This window comes from Nesoenas mayeri, assembly GCF_963082525.1.
Source record: "Nesoenas mayeri genome assembly, chromosome: 3".
Lineage (NCBI taxonomy): Eukaryota > Metazoa > Chordata > Aves > Columbiformes > Columbidae > Nesoenas > Nesoenas mayeri.
In genome coordinates this window covers 48838255-48858952 of record NC_137544.1, presented here as the reverse complement: position 1 = coordinate 48858952, position 20698 = coordinate 48838255, and the positions used below count along the sequence as shown (strand labels likewise).

The 20698-nt window shown below is 37.1% G+C and overlaps 1 protein-coding gene across 2 annotated transcripts in view; it reads left to right on the top strand.

Moving 5' to 3' along the window:
- The window catches only part of REV3L (REV3 like, DNA directed polymerase zeta catalytic subunit), a 118086-nt gene that overhangs the window by 85118 nt on the left and 12270 nt on the right, over positions 1-20698 (top strand). For both annotated transcript variants that reach the window (XM_080341223.1, XM_080341224.1), the window contains exons 17-22: positions 799-991; positions 3393-3504; positions 12659-12774; positions 16894-17012; positions 17637-17755; positions 18759-18900. In XM_080341223.1, the coding sequence (XP_080197349.1) occupies positions 799-991; positions 3393-3504; positions 12659-12774; positions 16894-17012; positions 17637-17755; positions 18759-18900 (801 nt within the window). The remainder of the gene's footprint in view (positions 1-798; positions 992-3392; positions 3505-12658; positions 12775-16893; positions 17013-17636; positions 17756-18758; positions 18901-20698) is intronic.

Here is a 20698-nt window from a genome sequence, read left to right as displayed (position 1 = left end):
ACTAATAATTTTGCAGGAAATAGAGCAGAGCTTTGATAGTAAAATTTCATTTTGGTGGTGGCTGTAATGATTTAGGATACAAATCTAGAGGAAATCAGGCTGCCTCCAACTGGCCCATTAGTCCATAACAGAGCAATAACATTGCATTGAAACAGTATTAAGTACTACAGTATTTATCGTAGAGTCAAAACCATACAATAGACAGGGATTAGCATTTTCTCAAATGCAAACCATTCTGCAAAAATCTTTATCAACATGATGTAGAAGTTCATTAATGCAAGTGAAGGGAAACTTAAATAATACTCTGTATCTCCCTGTAAGTGACTTAGTCTTCGTGCTTGTTTGCACATCTTCGGTGAGGGAGGGAAAAGAAATGAAAAACCAACAGTGATTCTTTGTTCTGGATCAGTCCGAAACTCAATTCAGCTCAACGTGCAAAGCTCTTTGAAAATATTACAGGAACTTACGGTTATAGAAGTTGAGCATTTCTGCTTGTTTGTATTTTCTGCTTTTGGTAGAAGATAGTACCCAGAAACAAGTATTGAATTTTAACAGTTAAGTATAAAAATGCATTAAGTGATTAATCTTTTTTTGTAGGATAATGTTTTTTGCAAAAAAATGAGATCCAGAGATGCATGTTTAATCACTTCTATCAATTTTCAATTATGACCTCTTAGTTACAGTGTAATATAACCATATAAATGTCTGCAATGAGTTCATTTGCACTAATAATCTCTTCTTTATTTTTCAGAAGAAAGCTCCAAAATGTACTAATTTGTTGTATTTATTTGTTAATAGGTCCAACACCTTACCCTCATCAGTATGGAGTTACATGCTCGAACCAGACGAGATTTGGAACCAGACCCAGAGTTTGATCCGATCTGTGCTTTATTCTATTGCATCTCATCAGACACAGCACTGCCAAATACTGATAAAAAAGAAATCACTGGTGCCATAGTGATTGATAGCAACAGGACACTCTCAAGCCAAGGTTCTTATTTCTTTTTTCTTAACATATTTTACAAAAATGCTTATTTCATAGTAATCAAACAGTAGCAAGCAAAATATAATCGAGTATCTGTATTACTATTTAGCTCATTTAGTTTTGTCTTGTTGACTGTTGGATGAATGGCCATATTAAACATAGAGTTTTCCTGCTTATATCTTCTAAAGAACTACTGCAAGGGCTGTAAACCACAAATAACATGCACATGTGCAAAGTATCTCTGTTTGCGTACTTGTGGACAAGCTCCTGCAGCGTTCTAAAAGTATAAAGAGGAAAACCTGCCTTTAGTTTCCTACTCAAGTTGCTGGATAGCTACAAGTAGAAAATGTTAAAAGCGAGACAGTATGTTTTATATTTTACTTAAGGGTTATTTTTGTGGTTTTATCTGATCCTCTTAGGATCCAAACAGGGACCCTTATTCTATTGTACCTTTTTGGCTTTGTTTAGACCAGTGATACTCAACCTGTGGCTCTAGAGCCGGATGTGGCTCTTCATGGCCCTACAGGCGGCTCTCGCAATGTAGGCGTCTGATCGGCGCTCCACTCTATCAGGCAGCGCGGGGAGCACTGAGCAAATGGACCAGCAGAGTGGGAGTCGCTGAAGTTCCCCCTCCCATAGGGGGAAAGAAAAGGAGCTGCTGGGATCCCCCCACAGGTAAGAGTAGAGATCACCTCCCGCCCAGCAGCTGTGGGGCAGAATGGGGAGAAACTCGCCCTTTTGCCCCTTCTACCCCTCCACCCCAATCCTTCCTAGCAGCCAGAAGGGGCTGAAGACAGAATGCTGCTGGGAGAGAGGATGCTGATGTATCATGTCGTGATGTATCAATATGTGATGATGTTGAGGCAGCATCATCGCACATTGAAGTGTCATGATGGAAAAAAAAAAAATCACTGTTGATACTTGATTTTTATGGTGCTCTACAACTCCTTTTAATAAAGAAGTGGCTCTCCAGCTGTTAAAGGTTGAGTACCACTGGTTTAGGCTAGTAAAACAGACAAACAAAAAATTTTTGAAAGTTCTCTTTCTTTCAGGGTTTCTTTGGCTTTGTGAATGTGTATTAAACCACAAAATACTGTCTAAAATTAAGTGTGGGCGAAAACCTACCAAAAATAAATTTAGCATTAAGGCAACAGCTCCTTCTTTTACCACTTTATTTTTCAAAGCATTGTAGATATTGTATCATGTTAAGCTAAGTTTTTATTATTCTCAGTGAAGTTTATTCTATATTACTGTATGCTTGTTACCACCTTTTAAAAAATTATCTCCATTACCATACTGAGATTTTCCACAGTATAGCCACAACGGTTCCCTAGGTGTGTGCCACTGATAAATTATCAAGAAAAAACTCTCTGTAAAGAGGTCCAATGTTTTGAAAAATCAAAGGTTCTGATCTGGTTTTGTTAGTGAAATAAAATTATATGTTTAAATGTTATTGTGACATTCCTTGCTTTAATAGTTGCATGCTGTCAGTATTTTCTTGTCTAGAACTTTTTGAGTTCTCTGTGGAGTGACTTGACATTAAGATACATCGTTTTTCCCCCTTTTTTGTATTATTATTGCTTTGTAAGTTACAGTATTCACTTTATTTCTGAAAGCACACTTTTTTAATTCTCAGGATTTTAAGAATGTGTCAGAGTAGAATGCCTTTTAAAAACTCCAGATTGTTGCCTTAATCAGAAATATTACTATCTGTTGTATAGAGAAAAATGAAAAGACAGAGTATGTGTTGCATATTATTCATTTAAAGAGGGATTTTTTAATACAGAAAGCAAGTGCTGAGGTCCTACATGCATACAAATTTAGCTATTATTCACACATTATCAATCTAGACACTCTTAATGTGCAGTAAGTGAGCAGTTGCTTGTGTTTTTCCATTTCTGTTAGTAAGTTAAGTGTTTTTTAAGAAGTGCACTGAAAAAAGAACTATGTTATGTTATGTAGCATTTTCATTCTTCAAAGTGTTTTGCAAAGCACTATGCAAAGCTAGCAATTAAAATATATTTTCCATGGAAACACTGTGTGAGCTGTCTTATGGTTCTTTAATTTTTATTACTCAAAACTAATTTTCTAATACCTGCGCTCTTGTGCATGTAAAATGCTGAAATTTGTCTTGAATCAGATTTATTTATATCTGATTATTTGTAAAAGATTACCACTATGGTACAATTGTACAAAGTGAAAAAACCAAACTTTTCCACCCAAGAGAAGAAAATAAATCCATGGAATTAATTGTAATAATAACAACATGTGCTAAAGATAGTAAGTTGTATTCCATATTTCTTTTTAGTTGTATGTTTTATTCTAAAGCAATATTTTTGACTGAAGTTGTGGAATTCCTTCTAAATTGTAATGATTTTTTTTTTTTTTTTTTTACTTTATTTTCTAGGTAGCAGAGACCAAGCCCCCTTGCTCACAAGATCTGGAGTTACAGGACTACAAGTCAGTTACGCTACTGATGAAAGAGCTCTTTTCCAGGAAGTAGTGAATATTGTAAAAAGGTAGCATATCTGTACGTTCTGCTTTTATTTTTCAGGCTTGGTACAGCAGATTTAGTTCCTTCATCCCTTGCCAGTCTCTCAAATGCTGATTTTTTGATTTTTTTTTTTTTTTTTTTTGGTCATTGTTGTTGTTTCCCTCAAAGGCTTATTTCTAGAGTGGACAAGCATGGTGGTCTTTAAAATAAAAATATTTTTTGCTTTTCGTTTTCTCTGACAGCAAGAACATTCAGACCCTCTTAAGCAGCTGAGTTACAGTCTTGAAACTAATCAGCCGTATAAGTAATCTTCTTTAACATACAACCTTTCCTGTTAATCCCAGAATTCATTACACATCTCTCTCTGAAACACTTAGAACAGTAGATATTAACAGTGGTGAAAGCTATAGAAAACCCCCAAGATGGGAAGAATTTTTCTAGCGACTCTGAGGCAAGACAGAAAAAACCTGCGTGATACTGAAACTGCTATGGACAGATCAAAATAAACAGTAGTTGAAAAATCAGTTTCCTTCATTATTTTTGTCTTCTCTGAATGGAAATCCTCTGCTCTATCAGATTTGGGAAACTGCTGGTTTTCCCCATCTCCACCAAGGCTAGGAAGCCTGTTTGATAGCCCTCTCAGCTGGTGAGTAGGTGGAACCACAGACGTCTCTCCAGGCCCTACTGTCAGAGGTGCAAAGCTGTCAAATTGCAAGGAAAAAATAAACAGATTTAAACTGTGAGTCACGGTGCTGGAATAGAGGCACAAGAAAAAAATGTGTACTAGGCAGAGTACATTTGCAATTCTTTCTCTCTCCAACCAGAAAACCTCTGATGAGAAAGACATTGACCAACCCCATGAAGGCAGAATACAAAAACAGTTGCTGAATGCAACCAACACAGGGTGGGTCCTGACAGAGCAGCAGATTCCTGTTCAGAGAAGACAAAATTCAGGTAAGGAACGTAATTTTATTTTTCTCTTTCTTGGAAATCTAGTGCTCCATCAAACTTAGGAATATTACTGGAATGAGAAGCTGCCAGTAAATGAATAATTCTCCACCAGTTGTGTGGAAGTTTAAAAAGTGACAGTACATAAAGAGTACAGGAGAGAGAACACAGCAGTTAGAAAATATATTTATCGCTGAAGAACAGAAGTCGTCTACATCTGGACATATTGAAGGCATTATGGAATGAAAAAAAGCATGCAATTTCTGTAGTACTTCAAGATGGAATGTGCCAGTCACCAGATTGCTGAGAAATGTCTTCTTAAGAGATCTTCTCTTCCAGCACTGTGCTAGCATGCCTTTTTGACTCAACAACTTTATCTTCAAAGACTGAGTTAGTTGACTTGTATTCCTGGAAGATAAAAGATCCAATCTATCAATGGAGAGGCAGATTGCTGTCATCATCTTAGCCTACTTCCCCCCCTTGCTCTGTGCAGTATCACCTGAGAGTACAGCAGAAGTCTGATTCCTTAACAAATATGTTTTTAAAACTTTGACCACATTTACAGCATGCAGTTCTTTTCTCCCTCTGTTTTCTGTAGCCTAGACAAAATAGAAGAAGAAATTTTGCTGGAGTAGATGGTTTCTATTTCTTAAGCACTTGATTAAAAGGTAGTGGACTGCAAAAATCTTCCTCAATGGGAAATTAACAAGCAAGCAGCTTTAAAGAAAACTTTCAATATCAGGAATTATTTTTTTAAAACAATCTTCTGTTGCTGTTTAAGAAACATTACCACTTGGCATTCATGGAGCAAAACTCAACCTCACCCTTATTTATCAGCAGAGGACCATATCAGTATCTTATATGCTGATGTATGCATCAGACTAGAGAGTAATAGGTTCTTGTGACCAAATAGCATGCCCAACAGGACTGCAGGCTTGCTTCTGGTTCACGTTCTTGGCGTCTTTAGCTGTTGGAGGGAAGGCTGAAAGACTGAAATTCTGGATTCCTGGCACAATGAATGGCACATCTGTTCAATCTTGATTGTCAGTACCAGGCAGACTTTGTCAAACTTGTTGGCGTACTGAACTGAGAGTATCTCAGCTACAGGAGGAATTGTCTTATGCAGTCCAACTGAAGAATTCTTGATCTCATTTCTAATCATTCTTTTAGTAGATGGCCTAATTCTTGCTCTTGTTTCATATATGAAATTGCAGAACACACTCATTTGTTTCAAGTTCCAGCCTTCTACTTCTTTGTTTAGGCCTTTTGTTTTTATTCTATTCTAGCCACTGAAAATTAGAAATCATTGATTCTGTCACTCTGTGTCAATAGATACAAACTCTGATAGAGCAGAGTAGAGAAATCTTGACTGCTGTTCTCAGCACACAGATGAAGGAAAGGTGGCTCCTGGGAAATGTATCACTCCTTGCAATACTTGTAGCTCATCAGTCTCTTTCTCCATCAGAAACCTGGAAGTGTTTTGTCTTCGAACAAATGACTCAGAGTATCAACAGAAATATTCTTTATAATGTGCTGGTTGATATTGAGGGACACAGTTGCAAAGCAGAGAGTGAAAAATTACTGAAGTTTTAATGGTTGCTGGTGTTCTATTCTTGGGCTGCACCACTAGTCTTTTGTCATTAAAGAGTGTTTCCCAAATCTAACTTTTTACAGCAAAGCTAAAGCTACTCTGTTACATCTTCACTGGACATGATTGATTGATTATTGGATTCAGTTATACCTTCACTGTGAAGTTTTTCACCATATGTTGATCTGAATAACCACAGTAAGATTAACATGTGTTTCAATCTAGACATCTGTAAAGTAAATACCAGGTTAAATGTTCTTCTATGAAATTACTAGATGTTGTTTCTGAGTAAGTCAGGGCAGCTGGCAAATGAAAATAAGTCATCTTGGTGTCTGCAGACCAGAAGACGATCTGTTTGTTTCTCTGGAATTGTGGTCCATTATTTCATCTATGCTGAAAACGAGCAGATTTGTCCAAATATTGAGAGGCATAAGCACCTTGATTTCCAGGAGATTACTACTGAGAGTGATTCAGCTGTAAAATAGGAGTACTTACAAGTGTGAGTACCAAAATCTGTGTAGAGACAGCTAAAAGAGAGCACATCATTGTAAAAGGAATCTGAGAATTCTCTTCAATTCTAAAAGGTAATGAAATACTGAGCTGCTTGGGGGTTGAGAGACAGGGAACAATTTGAAAGCAAGAGCCATAGAGGTGAGTTTGGAGTAGGAATGGAAGAATAAACATGGACTTGCAACAAAGAAAAGTATAATTAAAGTGTTTCTTGGTACCCTGACAACTGCCTTAGAGTTTGAGAGGAAGCTTTACCTACATAGGTCCAATTTTCCCTTCTTTGGTAACCTGTCCTCTGGCTACATACAAAAAAATAGGACTTCAGCTCAAAACTGGCATAAAGCAGCTGAGAAATAACCTCCTTTCCATCCTGTCCAGCCAGTGTGGATGATCTACAAGCCCAGAGCGCCAAGTTGTACGTTCTTCAGAATTGTCAGAAAGGTTATTGTTGTTTATTTTTTTTGCTTGAAATGGAGCCTGTACCTATATTACTATCCCTAAGGATTCTGACATGCTGCCTGAACAGCATTCTTGAATAGATCCTCTCTTTATCGTAAGGTGTCAGCTGCAATGAGCTGGGAGAAAAATTGGGAGAATCTGTTTGCTTGATAAGTAAAACAGAACCACTTATCTGTCTGAACCTGAAGGCAGAAAAAAAGAGTAAACACATTCACATAACTCCACAAACCAGTCAGTGCAACGTGCAGGAAAACTGGCTGTTTAAGGAAGAGGAAGGAAATGCTACAAGAATGTTTGTCTTGGAGATTTTAAAACCACAGGAAAAACAGACATATCCAAGCCTGATGGAGCAATGGATTCCCATGAAAGAGAAATTAAATGTCTGAGCCTCTCCTTCACTTTTAAGGCAAATTCTGCCTCTCTTCTGTAAGTGCAAATACTACCAGATAAAAAAAAGGGCTGGTCTTGCAGGCATGTGAGGAGCAAAATTTGGGGAATTCATGTGGGAATGCACAGTCCCTGTCTCCATGACATGCAGAGGATGTGGAAACAGGATGTACTTGGAAAAAAAAAAAGTAGCAAATTTGCTGCTACTTGAGGTTCACCAGCTGCCCAGAGCTCTTCGTCCCCACGGAAGTTGTTTCTGATGAAAGTATAAAAATGGAGTATAAAGTTGTAAGACTTTTCTTAAAGATTTTTGAGGTTAAAACATTTGTAAATTAATTACTTGTTAATTCTTAACACTTACACATTTTGTATTATTTTTTTCTTGTAGAGTATGATGCTAATCAATTTTTTGTATTTGTTACAATGCATTATATTTCTTCCTGTGTAAAGACCCTAGCAACATTTTCTTTTTAAAATAGAGCTGTGTTAATCAAACCTTCTTTTCCCAGGCCAATATCATCTTCTGTGATGTTTTCCTGTAGAAATCTTTCCTTAATGTCCTTTATCAATTTTATGGATTTTTATTGTGCAAAGCATACTGGAAAAAATGATTTTTGTTTTCTATTTGAGTAACCAAGAATTCTGCTGCCACGCACAGTTACTGCTTTTGTCTGTATCATAGGTCTGGCCTAATTCCACACACACACCCCCAACCCCTTTTTCTTTTGATTTTTAGCTGGAAGCAAAATAGCGGTCAGGAAAACCAGACACAATGTTAGAAGGGAAGGTGTAACTGCGAGCTTTAGTAGTCATTCATGAAATTGTCAAATGAGAAAGAGGAAGAAATGGCATAACAGCACATACAACTTAGCTGGGAAGGAAAATAATTGCATTTCTTCTCTCTGCAGCATGTTATGAGTTGAATGCTAATGCTGTCATCTTTAAATCCTGCCAGTATAAATGCTGCTTTTCATCTTTGTGGAGGGACTGGCAATAGCATGCAAAGCAATATCAGTGCCCATCCTTTTAACAAAAGAGCGCTATGTTGGCAGGCACGCCTCTTATTCCTGGCGTGTTAGTCCTAGCCAGCAGTTTTCAAATATCAGTATTGCAACTTATTAGTTTCTTGCAGGTGTAAAAGCTGGTCTCATTACATTTTCTTTTAATAAAACAGCTTAAACTCATGATGAAGACCAACTGGATAGTATACTGTTAAAATTAGGAGAAGAGAGGATGATGAAAAACATAGAACTTGTCCTCTCCTTATCTCACAGCCTGTCATCTTTTTGGTACCACATGAAAAGGGGAGAAAGAAAGCAAGAGAGAGACAGACTTTGGTTGAGCTCACGTCAGATAAACCTTGGGCTTACCTGTTCTTTTTCCCATTTGGAATAATGTTGTCTTCTAGTTCCAAGTATCTCTTCTTCTCTAATAGTAAAAAGAATACTAGAGGGGATCTCAACAAGTGACACACTGGTCCATTGGTACAGCTTATACATGCAATTGGGCTGCAGGAGAGGGCACTTCTGCTCCATAGATTGAGACAGAGTTGATCATCAAGGAAAAAAGAAGCAAGAAACAGCAGCACCTCATGTTAGGTGCAAGAAATCTGATGGGTCTGTTAAACCTGTTGTGTCAGGTAGATCTTATGTCTACTGTAGTGCAGGATTTTGGGGTCCAAAGTGTTGTCCAGTAGAAAGGAGTTCTACTCAATTACAGTCTTATTGTTTTTTCCTTCACACTTAGCCAAAAATTATTTTGGTTGTAAAGTCAAGAAAAATACGTAAGCATCCCTGAATTTTTTAATACTAATGGTAGTCTTTTGTGCATATAGGTTGTAAATGCATATACTGCAGGATCTGAGAAACTCAGTTCCTGGTGGTGTGTTTATCATTTTTCATGCTTTCAGAAGGATACCTCTTGAATCTAAGTTTTAGATATGGGAAACCAAACTAGGAGACTACGTTTACAGGGAATTTACAGTAGGTTTTGCATTTACCATTTGCTAGCTACTCTGCCTTGATTTTCCATGTAGGTAGCTTTGTATGAGAGTCGTTTGGCAAAATTAGACATCTAAATTTCATTGTCAGTGTCTGAGTAGCTACCCTCGTCCTCATGTATGTTAAACAGAAAGAACAGGAACTCATAATGCAAGAGGTAGCTAAAATGTAAGGAATAGTTCACCCAAAGAGGTACTTTTTTTGCAATGACAATAAAGAGACCAAGTTAGAAAACTTGAGATGCCAACATTTGTTGAAATGAGACCTTCTCCTTAATACATATGCAGAGTCTAGTTGGGAACAAAATGCAGAGTAAGGAACGCACTGTCAAGTGATACCATATGACTCAGCTATGTGCCATCATAGGCAATCCCTAATGGCCTATACAAGTAAGACTGAGTTCAAAACTACCACGCTGATTTTTTTAAAACATCTTTTGTGTGATAAACTTTCAAATCTGCATGTGAATTTACATTAGATTTTGTTAAATTATGTAATATTTAAGTTGCCTGCATTTTCTTGTATAAATAGATTGCATCTATCTGAAAATATCATAAACGTATGTCTTGTCCTATAAAACATCTTCACATGTGAAGGATACTCGAGAATAATTTCCTGAGATTATACGCGTAAGGTTTACAGAGGTTGTTTTATTAGTTAGCTTAAAAGAGAATAGTAAGATTAACTCAAGAATTGATGAAATGTTGGATTCAGTTGCAATACAAATAGGGGTATTTGCAGTGGTAATGTAGTAGCCTACTAAAATTTGCTCAAGTAGGAAGCAAAGGAGGTAATGCACTACTTGGGGAAGGAAAAACCCAAAGCAACTCTCCTTCATCACAGGTGGTAGCTGCCAATATAGTTAGGGCAACATGCTACTTCCAAACAATATGCTCCTGTTCAGAACAGGCTTGAAAGAGCAAGCAGATTCCTGGCATAATGAGTATTGTTTTGTGTACCACATAAGCAGCTCTTCACAAGTTTCTCATACACGTTTATGTCTGTCATGGAACCCATCTGCATAGTGTCTTGCCTTGTGTAAAATCTCCACATATTTTCCATTTTGAATTATGTGAAACGAGTTTTCAAATATGAACATAAATTACTACTTCTGTAAGATTTTCCTTCATTTTAAATAATCCATAGTGTTTTGCAACATGCTAGGACCAGAATAGTTTAGCTGCAAGAATTAAAGTGAAAATATCTTAATATTTTTTAACATTTATTCTATGACTCTATAAACCATTACATAATTCCTTTTTATTTCAAAGTTTAGATGGAGCTATTCATACTTTTGGAACCTCAGTTGGCAGTGATTGTATGTTGTGCAGCAAGTGGTCATAACTCTTTCTGACACTGATTCTGTTGCTGGAAGGAACTGTAGGCTAGCTTCATTCGTTTGTCCATAAACTGTTCCAAGTAGCTTTGAATTTGTACCACTGGTAGAATAGGCTTCTAAAATGAGTAAATGTACTACTTCCATTTCGGATGGTCACTTTCTGTCTTGAAGAACAAAGAATCATTCATTTGGCATTAACAGCAGATAGCAAAATACCCCCTAATGCAAAGTGCTAGTTCTTTTACTTTCTCTAGAATGCTAGAAATCAAAAACGTACTTTAGAGTCTTTTGCTTTAGCCAGAAGTTGTATCAAACCCATTCCTTCACAGGTAGAAGTGGTGAAAGGGATTTTTGCAGCTTGTGCTGGCTGCTGCAAAAGCCAAAATTGTAATAATGAGATAGCCATGCTGAGTAAGAATATTCAAAAACTTTTCCTTTTAATTTTCACAAGAAGTCAGTGTCCATGGCAGAAGTGTGGAAAAGCTCTTTTCTGGAGCTATTCTCAGAGTAGTTAATTACCTCAAGGTAAGTTGTCATCTGCCGTTGACTGGGACATGCAAGCAGGGAAGACACTTTTGCAGTGAAGTCTGAAGCTTCATTTGTAGTGTCTGTGATACAACTTTAACTTAGGATTTGGGGAAGAAGAATTCTCCTGTCCAGTGTCAGAAAATGTTGGTTTTGATCCATTTAAGGATGCAAGAAGCACAGAGAGGTGCTTCATAGGAGGTGCTGTTCATAAGCCACGGCCTCTGCCTGCTTCTCCCATGAAATAAGGTCTACAAACCTGCATCCTGTCGTGGGGCTGGGCATAGGCTGTGGTACAGGACCTGCAGCCTGTCATCCAGTCTTCTACTGCCTGACAGCTGCCCTCTTGTCATTCAGCTGTATTGGATGCTGCCTGCTGGAACTCAAAACCCCTTATCTGAGCTGCATTGAAATAAGCAGCTATTCTTCCTAGTGAAGCTACCTTTCTCTTTTGGCTATAAAACCAGCAGGTACCTTGTGTTACTTTGGCCAGTCTCTTTCTGTCCAGCCCAAGAAAATTATTGTTAGGCTCTTCAGCAAGTGACCAGATCGTGACTTCTGGTTTTAACAGTGCCTACTCAAAAGGTAGGTGATACAGGCTCCTCTGAGCTAACTCCTACCTGTGCTTTGACTTTGAAGCCACCTTGTTTGTCCTTCTGTCTAGTCAGCTCTTCTCTGAGCCTGGTTGAAAGATGGGCAGTGACTGTGTCATACCCACATGAGTGAAATTTTCCCCCTGGTGTGGAATACAGCATAAAATGAGTTGTTCCTGTGTATCTTATAGAAAGGAGGTTATCTTAAAGGAAGAGTTTTTTAAATAGAATTTCTAGATAGTTGCTTTTCTCCATGCTTCAGTTTTGACAGCTCTCACTCAACTGCAGATTGAAACTTTCCCAATAAAGACTCACCATTCAGGACCAAAAGTGTCCTCTGATTATTATAAACTACACTGCAGTATGCATGACACAGTGTTATGCGCAAAACATTCAAGTAGCCTGGTAGCAAATTCTATTTCATAAAGGAAAAAAAGTACAGCAAAGTTTGAGGACAGGGCATCTGTCTTGTGCCAGTTGCTAGTTTTCAGTTTATGCTCAATACAGCCTGATTCAATTGATAAAACCTGGTTAGACCTGGATTTTGATCTTTATTTCTAAAGACTGAAATAATAGAAGTATGTTTAAAAAAATTCCAATGAAAATATTCCTTCTAAAATTTGTTTTCTCTTCGATGTTATTGAAAATCCTAAAAGATTGTCTGTTTTAAAGGTTGTCTCCTGGTCCAGATGCTGCTTTCATAGAAACCCATTGTGACTGCTTCTTTTTTAAACTCAGCATGATTAGAATGAAATCCTGTTTATAGCCTGTTCATGGAAAATATTTTCTTAAATAATACGAAGCTCATTTTCCTTTTTCCCCTCCTCTAGATATGACCCAGACATTTTGTTAGGCTATGAAGTCCAGATGCATTCCTGGGGTTATCTCTTACAGAGGGCTGCTGCACTAAATGTTGATTTATGCCAAATGATATCTCGTGTGCCAGGTAAGTTATTGTGTAGAGTTTCAGTTTATTTCCAATAGAAACAAGTTGAAATTTATGAATAAATTTAAAAAATAAATACATAGTTATTTCTTCAGAGGGACCTCTTTTTTTGTTGTTGCTGTTGTGATGTTATAGGTATAATCACACACACACAAATTTGAAATACCAATGAGATTCTGGTTTTCAGTGTTTTCTGAAGTTTCAGTTTCCTTGTATATTCTACTTCTGGGTGTGTCCTGTATCCATAAGCTTAGACTTACTTTCAGGAGTCATGTGTGTTAAGTTTTCAGTTCTGGGAGATGCTTCTGCTGCCAAACCTTCTCTTGCTTCTCCTTGGCTTCAGTCCTATGTTTATGTCATTCAGGGTATATACCATAATCATTATTTGTGGTGTCTCTGGCTGGGATGCAAGGACATAAAGATAGCCCTTAGCAGCACTCATCCTGATCAGCAACTCTGTAATAAAATCCTTGCTTTCAATAGCCGTTCTTGTACTGTGGGCAAATTTTACTGGCACAAGTGATGATGCTTTCCTCCAGCATTCAGAAAAAGATTTGTTTAGGTTTTTCCCTTGAAAACCTCAGGAAAGTTATCCAGGAGAGTGGTAAATCTAGTGTCTATACTTAGCCAATCAACAGAAGATATAATACTGAAGAATGCAGTTAGTGAATAGCTAAATAAATGTGTTGCACCTGAGAAGAGTCAAGATGACTTTGTAAAATTAAAAACTGTCTCAAAAATTTGTTGTAGCTCTTAGCAGTCATCAAGACGATGTGGAGACATGATTTTTAAAATAAATAAAAAAAAAAAAAAGAGAAAGCTGTTTCTGTTAGGTCTCTTGCCAAAGATCTGTACTGAAAATAAATAGCCATGAAATAAGAAGCGCTTTCCTGTGTTTGTCCTATTAAAAACTTGATCCTGTTACTCTGTAACAGTTGAGAAAGCAGATGAGATGTTTGGAATTATGAGGCAAGGAAAATATAAATCAATGAAAGTACATGTAAAAATCTGTAGTGTGCTTATACCTCCAATACTGAGGTTCTAGCCTCTTCATAACCTTTCCCCTGTCTAAATGGATATAGGAGAACTGATAAAGATGAGAAGAATAATCCAAACATGTCTTGTAATTTACTAAGTTAGGAATCCATAAAAGACAAAACCGTGTAAGGAAGGTAAAATCCTATCAAATTGTGAGCAATTTCAAGGAAATATGGATTGCTTGTTCATGGGCTTTTCCAACGCAAGAACCAGAAATCATCAAATGAAGCCAGCAAATGGCAGCTACAGAATAAGAGTTGATTTTTCAGCCCTGGGTTGTTGAGCTTGTGAGTTCCTTGCCGCAAGAAAGTACAAATCCTTAAAATGTATGTTGCTTTAAGAGGAGATAAATTTTTGGAAGAAAAATCCATTGGGAACTATTATATATGTTATAATAATGTCTGGCCCAGGAAGCCACAAGTGGTTAGAAGCTGAGAGAATTCTAGAGAGAATATGAATAGCTGCTTTAGCTGTTCTTGAAGTATCTGCTTTTGGGTACTTGAGCAAAGATGATATTGGGCTAGTTGCATCTTTGGGCTTACCCAGCATAGCAATAGTGTCTTTTATGTTGGCATCCTGTTTGCCTGGCCAGGAGAACATAATCATAGAATGTTCTTAGTTGGAAGAGCTATGTTCACACACTCCTTCCTTGAGGTTTGAATATCTGTGCACTCTTCTGATGCCTTCAAAATCTTTTGATGCTTTTCATACCTGTGACCTGTTTAGAAAAGGTCTGTGTTGTAGAGACCTCCCAGGGACAAGAAAAGATAAGAACAAATTTACATCTTCAGTTGAAACATGTTGGCAACTGGACCTTACTTAATATGTGAAAACAGGAATACATGGCAGTTTAAATATGAATTGGCCATCAAAGGTTGTAAGTTTCCTTCTTCAGCACAAAGGTCTCAAATTTGTTCTTCAGGAATAATAACTAATTGCATGAACCTTGTTACTGAATTCCCCTGATGGCTCAAATTGAGATGATGTACTGGTTGCAATAATAATGCCTCTGGGTACAAGCTTCAGAGGTATTGAAGGATGTTCAGAAAAACTTTTGAGCCCTTCTACTTAAAGATTTGCAATGTCTTTGGTAAGAGGAATGGTAAGTGTTATAATCAAAGCTTGCTTAAACCTCTAAAGATTGCAGATGTCTGCTGCTCTACTTTAGAAGTATGGTTGAACAATCTTTTCAGTTTGGGACAGGTAGTTAATGTGCCTCTGCTTTCGTTTTCAAAGGCTGAGTCACAACTCTTGTCTTGCGGGACAGCTGTGTCTGCACTGTACATGATGCAGAATCAGCACTTATATCCGAAAAGCACTTGCTAGTCCCCATCTTCATGACATAAGCTGTTGTTCAAGTCACTGGAATTGGGATCCACGTAAGTTCCTCAAAGAAGGAAGGTTACTTCTCTCAGAACTGTATGGTTCTTATTAGTCCCTATGTATTTCACAGTTGGGCTTCCTTTCCTACAACTGTGAAGTTCCACACAACATCAGTTCAGTTCTAGTAAAGGAAATCAGGGTTGTGGCCCTTAATGTCTTTGGACATAGAATTGAAGTGGGTGTGCACGACATAAGCATGATCTCCACAGCACCGGTAGTTGTACAGATGTTCTTGTGCCAGGTGGTAGATGCACATGCAGAAGTGGAATACGTAACACTTAAAATGTTTCTAAGAACCAGTGTTACTCCAAGGTAAGTAAGTATTCTTTTTTGACTGAACTGCAGGAGAAAGAAAAAATGTTGCTGCATGTGGGACTTTTTTTGCATCCAGACACGAAAAGAGAAATTGCTATTTTTCTTCCTTAAAAATCTGAAACAATAAGGAGGTTAAAAAGGTGGTATGCATTTTCACAAAGTGTATGAAAGGTCTGTTAAATTTTGTCAAGGGTCTGTGATTTATTGATAAGGTCATTAAATGACAAGCAGGTTTTCTTAACCATATTTTGATGGACATGTTGATACAGATTTGAAGGATTGGTGTACATAGTCTGTATTATGTTTCACAGCAGTTCTGCAGAATTTCAGGCAATTTTTACTTCTGTCTTTGAGAGTAAATATGCGTCATGGCTGTTTGAGGAACTAATTGCTCAGTTCTGATCATTATTGCAAAATGTTGTGCAGCCACATGTCTACACTCTGTCCAATATGTTCTGCTTTTTATTAGTAAGGTCACAGAGATATCTGATGAGTAGTAGCAGAGTACGCAACAGTTGAGAAAGGGGTATGGATTTGTAATTAAGGGAAAATTGCCTCCAAATACCATCTCTTCTATTAAACTAGTAAGAAGGAACAAGACCAAAGGATCAAATAGTAGTGTGTTTTCATATTGAATTTTAAACTGTGTTGTACATTTTTAAAAATAACAAGGTAAACTCAGGAAAGAGTGCCAAAACTGTAGCCTGAAAAAAAGACAGTTTGAAGAAACCTATAGCAAAAAGACTGTCTTCTCTTGTGTTGTAGTATTTCAAAGCATGAAAAAAAAAACCCAAGGATTGCAAAAGAGGGTATCATTCCTGTATTGTAGTCACCACTGTCCTATAAAAACATTTAGAGTGCTACTTCTGCCTCTGCATTTGTTCCTTCCTGTTTCCTTCTGTCTCTGTGCTATCCAGAACTCATGTCTACCTGCTCCCACTGCAGTGGGTTTGCTTTTACTGTATGAAAGATACTGAGTTTTCTCTCCCATCACCTGGTTCCAACTATGTAAGATCATTACAAGTAAAGCCTCAAGTTATAAACTCTTTGGGGCAGAAATCACCCTGCAGTGCATTAATGTGTGTGTAGCGAGCTCTCAAGTAACATTCAGCTTTGCTTAACCGATATATTCGCTATGGTTGCCATTTCAGTGAAGCCAAAGAAAGAGTTAACCTTCAGAGGGACATGCAAGAGCAGAAAAACCTGGGGGAGTTTTATTTAGAGATTGTGTGGAAGACTGGTAAATAAATAACCTTATGCAATCCGTAACAGCCTTTATGAATTCTTACTTTTCTAGAGAGCTCAAATTGGAAGAGACATAACTTGATGTGGTCTTGACTGTCCTATAGCTTGTCTAAATATATTCTCTTTTAATGTCTTTAGATGAAAAGAAAGAGAACAGATTCGCAGCTGAGCTGGATGAATATGGATCAGATACAATGAGTGAAATACATATTGTTGGGCGAATTATCTTAAATATTTGGAGAATGATGAGACATGAGGTAAAGTTTTTAAAAGGTTCATGTATTTAACTTACTGGGGTTTTTTTGTTACTGTAGACTTGGAAAATTTCATGTAACTTATGTAACTTTTTGTTCTTTCTTTGTACACCTTTGTAAATAGAGCAGTCTGCCACCTTGTGAGAATGGGGTTTGCATATTGCAAAACTGTAAAATGCTGAATCCTTTATCTTTGAGTTGTATTTCTTAATGATATTCCTTTGTGCATTTTGAGAAAAACTTACCTGTTTTAGCAATTTGTCTAGTGTGCTGCTTTTATTAAATTAAATACTCAAACTTACTTTATGCTGTCAGACTTATTCATTATTTTGCTGTTTATGACTCTACATTTAATACTCAGATGGTTCAGTCTTTACAAATCTTGTTCCGAACAAATTTAGACCTGATCTTTGTGATCTACTTAATTCTCCATATTCTTTTCAATTGATGAGGGTATTCTTTCCTGACTTGTAAATAATTAGGGACTTCTAAGTATAAATATTTACCTTTTTAACAAAGAGTAGTAACAAAAAGTTAATAAATTTAGTTGTTACAGTTTTTTAAAAGAGATTTCTTTAAATATGAAAGACAGTCATCCGAGTTAACACGTCCTCTGTGTTTTTCTAGGTGAATCTAATGAACTACACTTTTGAAAACGTGGGCTTTCATGTTCTTCATCAACGTTTTCCTTTATTTACTTTTCGAGTTCTCTCTAATTGGTTTGATAATAAGGCAGATGTCTACAGGTAATGATCTACTAATATATATATGTTTATTTATTTATTTATTTTAAGGCCATGTTCTTAATATGGGATAGGCATAAGCTAAAATCAATACAGGAGGAAATAATCAGTTTAGCTCAGGTACCAGAACAGTCTATATGCAGCAACATGAGCTTACTCTGCTGTTCTGTTCTATTCTGTTGTGTAGTTGAACCCTCAGTATTTCATCTTTGTGTATTTTTCTGTTTAAGTTACACAAAAACAACACACATTTTCAGTTACGGTTTCAACGTACCTGAATAGATGTACTATTTTGAAGTTCTGTAAAGTCTTTATTTTCCATATACTATTCTTCACAAGGACTCTTATTGAACTGTCAGGTTTCTGATTTACTTCACAGTGCATATCATCCAAGCTAGGCTTAAAAATAGCATGTGAGATGTTGAGATGGTAACTGTAGCTGCTTAAAAATAACTTTGTATGGCATGTATTGCGCTGGGCTTCACTCTTGGAGTGATTTGGTATTGTGTGATATGAACAATTCATAAAACTCAGTAATACACTGAAAGTCATTCGTGACACACATATAATTTCTGTGAAAGTTAAATACTTTTCAACTAGGTTGAAACTTGGTTTAGTGCTGAAATTTTAAATTTGTATTCAATGGAGATATTCTTAATACAGAAGGATGTTTCCACAAAACTGCACTTGGTTAAAAAGCCATGTAAACAGATTAAAAATAACTCTAGTTTCTGTTTCAGTAACCTTTAGAGCAGTTAGGAAAACAGGATATAGTATGTCATTGAGTTGTGCCTTAAGTAGCTTACCATAACACATTTCTGTGTATATCTTTAGCATATGTAAGTGTGTGCTTATTTGAGCCACATTTTTGAAAGATCCGTATGAAAAATGTCCTAGGGGAAATTGTATTTGCTGGCTTGTAACAACCTATGATAAAATTACAATTTTTTTAGTAGAAAGAGCAGCACTCTCCTGATTGCTTATAACAAGGCGTTCACTTTCACAGATGGAAAATGGTTGATCATTATGTTAGCCGGGTCCGTGGGAATCTCCAGTTGTTAGACAGACTGGATTTGATTGACAGAACAAGTGAAATGGCGAGACTTTTTGGCATTCAGTTCTTACATGTGTTAACAAGAGGCTCCCAGGTAAGATTTAGTTTTCCTTATACTTCACAAAAGCAAAATAGCCTTTACAAAATGTTTTAGTTCTTCAGTATCTTTTCAGTCAGTACATGTATTTTCATAAGGTCACAGAAGACTGTTTTGCATAACATGAAATTGAAACATAAAGGGAATTCAGAAGCAGTAATGGTTAGTCTGAGAGATTAAAAATAGCTGTTGAAAATAGGGTGTCCCAAATGTAATCATACCAGTGATTCTCTTCTTCTGACTTTGGGAGCAGTAAGTTTTCTATTTGAGCTGGTATTTTTCATACTTAGATAAGTCTGAAAATGAACACTTTTAAAAACATTAAGAAATACAATTGAGTGTTTTTTAGAAAGATGAGATTCTGTTCTTCCAGGGCAGACAAAGCTGCATCAAATATGTTCTAAGTGACATTTCCTGTGAAACAGACCTCTGGGTGAGATTTGATGATAAGCCAGGGAGGGCACTGGCCTTATTAAGTACATGTGTCATGCAAGGTGTATGTGGTTCTGTTATTTTGAAACTAGCATCAGAGGAAAAGGGAGCAGGACAGAGTGAGATTTAATACTAGTCTTTCTTTGAGACTCCAGCAGTCTCCAGTAATACCAGAGGCTTTCCTTGCCCAGGTTCTGAGTGACTGGACTGACAAGACTGTTTTCATGGCTTCTCCTGAGCCCTGAACAGCAGCTGAAATGAGACTACTCTTACTCATGTGTCTGCTTTTCTCTTGTCATCTTTCTTCCTACCATCTTTCTGTTTTAATAGATGTTTAGCTGAGCTCACCAGGATTGATTACTTTGCCAGCTTCTGTGGACAAAAAGACGACTTACACACTGATGTCCTAAGCAGACCAGCTTTGCCTTAAGCGAAGCAGAAATGGGAGTGTCTGAAGCTGCAGGTCACAGAATCACAGAATGTTGGGGATTGGAATGGACCTCAAAAGATCATCTAGTCCAATCCCCAACCTGTTCTTAAAATGTCACCACCTTTTTCCCTTTGACTTCAGCTGCCTGTGTCATCTCTTGACCCAGTGAAGGTTCTTGTCAGTCGTTCTGGTAGTGGCCCTATATTTTGGGGTGGGGTTGGCACTGGCAGCAGAACCGTGGTGGCTTTCAATAGTTATTTGCTAGTTTAGCTCCCTGATCTGGCTCACCGTGTTACCAGAAAAATACTGCTGTCAGAGCAAGGGAAGAGAAATGCTCAGTTAGGGACAGGGAGGGTGGGACTGGCACACTGCCAACCCAGATATGCCTAAACTGTGGTGATTGCAGCCCACAAAGACTGTTCTGCCTGTCATTTTTCTCAAATGGCTGCAAGTGGGAGTGAGCAACAGACACATGCTGTGTTTTCTATCCTGACTGTTCTTTTCTCTTTCCTTCTGTGCATGTATGTTTTGTTTCCATTAAAACTTTATAGATCACAAAAATGGCATTTGTCACAATTCCCAGTCACCTCAAATATTTTTTTCGACTCAAAGGAATCATTACTACTTTTATGCAGGTACTTTTTTTCTCCTTAGTTGAAAAAGATATTAAAATGGAATAGTACTAACACATTCCAGATATTTTAAATTATTTTTTTCATATTTTTTAATCTCTTATTAAGTTTTACAAGACCTGTTTTAAAGGTGACATTTTTCTTTTGTTAATCTATCTTGAGTATTCCACAGTAGACTAAACAAAGAAGAGATGGTCATAGGCATAAGGAGTATAGGTCCGATGACTGAAGAACTTGCTGAAAACTAATAAAAAAAGCCAACCTACCTAGCTCTTGGCAGACTCAGTCAGACACAAATTAG